General features: G+C 36.8%; 1 protein-coding gene across 1 annotated transcript; it reads left to right on the top strand.

The window, feature by feature from the left end:
• The first annotated feature begins 471 nt into the window (after positions 1-471).
• Positions 472-2,345, top strand: LOC115261618 (gustatory receptor for sugar taste 64a-like). Its single transcript, XM_029863520.2, has 5 exons — positions 472-920; positions 983-1,146; positions 1,210-1,493; positions 1,555-1,807; positions 1,875-2,345. The coding sequence occupies exons 1-5, from the start codon at positions 743-745 to the stop codon at positions 1,983-1,985; spliced, it is 990 nt and encodes a 329-aa protein (XP_029719380.2). The 5' UTR covers positions 472-742; the 3' UTR covers positions 1,986-2,345.
• Positions 2,346-3,745: the final 1,400 nt, after the last annotated feature.

The raw sequence follows: 3,745 nt of genomic DNA on the forward strand, positions 1-3,745 counted from the left end.
AAATAGTTTTTGGTGCTGAAACTGCTGATATTCAATTCATAAATTTTTCCTTCTCTAAAACATAGGCTATTCTTTCCAGTTTCATTGTTAAACTAGTTTTTGGCAAAAATTGTTGGAAAAGGTAAAAACAACGGCTAACTTTCAATTCGTCCTGATGACCATTCGGCCTAATGACCTTTGGCCTAATGACTCAGCATCGTAATGCAGTACCTTTGTAATGCTTTTCCTATTTGAATATTATTTTTAATAAACGTCGATTAATTTTGAACTGTCGATAATGTTGTAATCGCTTTCAATATTCACTTTCTGTAGATGGTGATGGTCGCTAGAATCGTTTAACTTTTCACAATACGTGGAAGGCAACGTTGGGAACCTCGACAGCTGAATTCCGCCCGGCAGTCGGTTATCTAAATCTCAATCAACTCAACCTGGTGGCATTCCTTCAAATAAATGCACCAACTGTGGCAACTTTTCTCCATACAGTTTAACAATGCATCGTGGTGAAACGTTCAACACTGCTATGCGTCCCTTTCTGCTAATGTTTCTGCTTATTGGCGTATTTCCTCAATGTGGAATTCTGAGAAAGGACTCTCGCGAACTACGCTTTCGGTGGTTAGGACCGGAAACCATATTTTCGGTGGTGCTTATACTGATTGGACTAACTATGAGCTATGTGGAGTACGAATGATTGGATCGAGTTGGAGGAGTGAACGCCCGCAATATAATAGGAATCGTATTCTTCATGGATACCGTCATCAGCACGAGCCTATTGGTGATGCTCGCTCGGAAATGGCACAAATTGGCAGTTCATTTCGATGAAATTCACAAGATATTTTCCGCGGTTAGTGACGGGAAAATGAAGAACGGTATCCACCTTCCCATACGTATCGCTGCGGGGGTGTTGCTGACTTGTGGCTTTCGTACGTGAAATATGCTTTCTTCATCAATGATGAATAAAAAAAAAATAGATTTTATTTTACAGTGCAACATATGTCTTCAAAGACTGCCGATCTATACAACCAATACCGCGAGGCTGAATATTGTGGCTGGGAAATGCAGAATTTCTCGCATTACTTCGCTTCGCGGAACTACTCTTTCATTTTCAAACATATTCGATACAATATTTTGATTCTACTGTTCTTCGAGGTATGTACAAAGCAAATGCATGAACTCTTTCAAGCCTAGTTCTATGATATACGTCCGTTTCAGTTTGCATCAACTGCATTGACGATGTCTTGGAGTTGTCATGATTTGATGATCATTCTGACGAGTATTGGTATAACATTCTATTTCCGTCAAATTGTCGAACGGGTTCAGCCATTCAAAAGCGGTGTCATGATTGCTAATGAGAAGTTTTGGATGGAGATTCGTTCGCATTATGTACTGCTCTGTGAGTTGGTGAAAGAAACCAATGGCAGCTTATCCCTGATAATCATTCACTCCTGTGGTAAAAATTTGTATCTTTTGTGCTACGAGTTAATCAACATTTCAAGGTAACATTATTCAATTTTATTGGTAAGTATTTGAGTATAAAGTAGCCAATTTTCTCAACAGGAAAGATGAAAGCATTTTTTCGTTTGTGCATCACTGGTGTTCTCTCATCAACCTGATCATTCAAACAGTGATGGTTTTCTACAGTGCCTCGATGATGCATGAGACAGCCAAGGCTCCACTAACGATTTGTAGTAGGATCCCCAATTTTGGATGGTGCTCAGAACTTGAGCGGTACATTGGGCAGCTGAAGTCCGATCGTGTGGCCTACACTGGAATGGGATTTTTTCATCTTACTAAGCGGAGCATACTGGCGGTAGGTGGAGATATGTTGACAAACCGCAATTGGCGTATTTATTACAAAGGTTTCCTTTATCTTTTAGATGGCTGGATCTGTTGTTACTTACGAGTTGGTGATGTTAAAGTTTGCAGAAGATACCGAAGGTGTTGGAGATGTGAAACCTTGCTCAAACCTGGCTTTCTCGAAGGATTAACGGACTTTTATGATTAATTAACTCTTAACTCATCCCTTTTGGGGGAAGCATTGTAACACTAGACTACCACAAAATCTCACAAACATGCTGAGGGGGTACTACTGCTGGCAGTTCCGGGTACCGTAAACCGGCGTCTAATTCATCAGCGGGGTGAAATTGATCATTAGGGTAGTACATTGTAATTCCATGCTAGGAACTTCTAAAAGTTGTAATGATTTTAAACTTTCTACCTCACCCAATCCATAAATGTCTAGTGATGAGTGTGAACTTTTAAATGTTCAGAAAAAAGTTTGTTCTGCCTTATATTTTTATGAATTTTCAATGTATTTCTCACTTCGCTAAAATCGTTGACACCAAACAATTGATTGCCACAAGGACTACCCGTAAGTTTTCTGTTATAAGATTTTCATACAGCCTTGATTGTGAAGATACACTCCCGTTCAAAAGTTTGGGGTCACCCCCTCAAAAACATGTCATTTTTTTAGGCCCATAATTCCGCCAATTTGTGTCCGATTTCAAAACCCTAGGTTTCATTCAAAAGATAATAAGTCAAAGAAGCTTTGAACATAATTTAAAAAAAAAACTTTTTCAAAAAATTTCGTATGTAAACTTAACCCAAAGTTGCCAAATTTTCTAAAAAAAATGAATATAAACTTACGGCAGTGTCGCTGGAAGTTGGGTCGACCAAATTTTAAGATGAGAGCGGTAATATGACCCATTTTCTATTAGCTTTCAACTGCTTTTTACAGAACTTAGCTAAAAAATCTAGAAAAAAGTTATTAAGTAAATTTATCCTTGATGTCATCGACCAAAAGTTTGGGGTCACCCCTCAATATGATGTATCGGCCAAAAGTTTGGGGTCACTTTCGTAAAACATGGAAAAGTGATTTGGTGATATCTTCGTCATCTATAGTTCAATTTTAATTATTTTTGGCTCATTTCAAAGATAATTAACTAAATTTACGTTTGATGTCCTCAATTTTTCGTATTTAACAATTTTTGTATATAAATATGTAATGTTCACGGTTCAAAAAATGAGGCAACTTTACGTTAAGTTTTAGTATGTAAATTTCAACAAATATGTGTGGTTCAATGTCTATGCAGTAAGTATCATTCATTTTGTTTCATATAAGCCAAGAAGAATTAAAAGTGAATGAAAGATGACAAAGATATCAACAAATCACTTTTCCATGTTTTACTATAGTGACCCCAAACTTTTGGCCGATACATCATATTGAGGGGTGACCCCAAACTTTTGGTCGATGACATCAAGGATTAATTTACTTAATAAATTTTTTTTCTAGATTTTTTAGCTGAGTTCTGTAAAAAGCAGTTGAAAGCTAATAGAAAATGGGTCATATTACCGCTCTCATCTTAAAATTTGGTCGACTCAACTTCCAGCGACACTGCCGTAAGTTTATATTCATTTTTTAGAAAATTTGGCAACTTTGGGTTAAGTTTACATACAAATGTTTTTGAAAAAGTTTCTTTTAAATCATGTTCAAAGTTTCTTTGACTTATTATCTTTTGAATGAAACACCTAGGGTTTTGAAATCGGACACAAATTGGCGGAGATATGGGCCTAAAAAAATGACATGTTTTTGAGGGGGTGACCCCTAACTTTTGAACGGGAGTGTATGTAGCTATTCTGAACATGAGTCAGTTCAAAAATGTCTGTTTTTGATTAAATAGTCATTTTTATTGTGAATAGAAATCACTTATTCCAAAGAAAATTGCCTGCCTTTATGCGTTTAGGGAAC

Source organism: Aedes albopictus, chromosome 3, assembly GCF_035046485.1.
Source record: "Aedes albopictus strain Foshan chromosome 3, AalbF5, whole genome shotgun sequence".
NCBI lineage: Eukaryota > Metazoa > Arthropoda > Insecta > Diptera > Culicidae > Aedes > Aedes albopictus.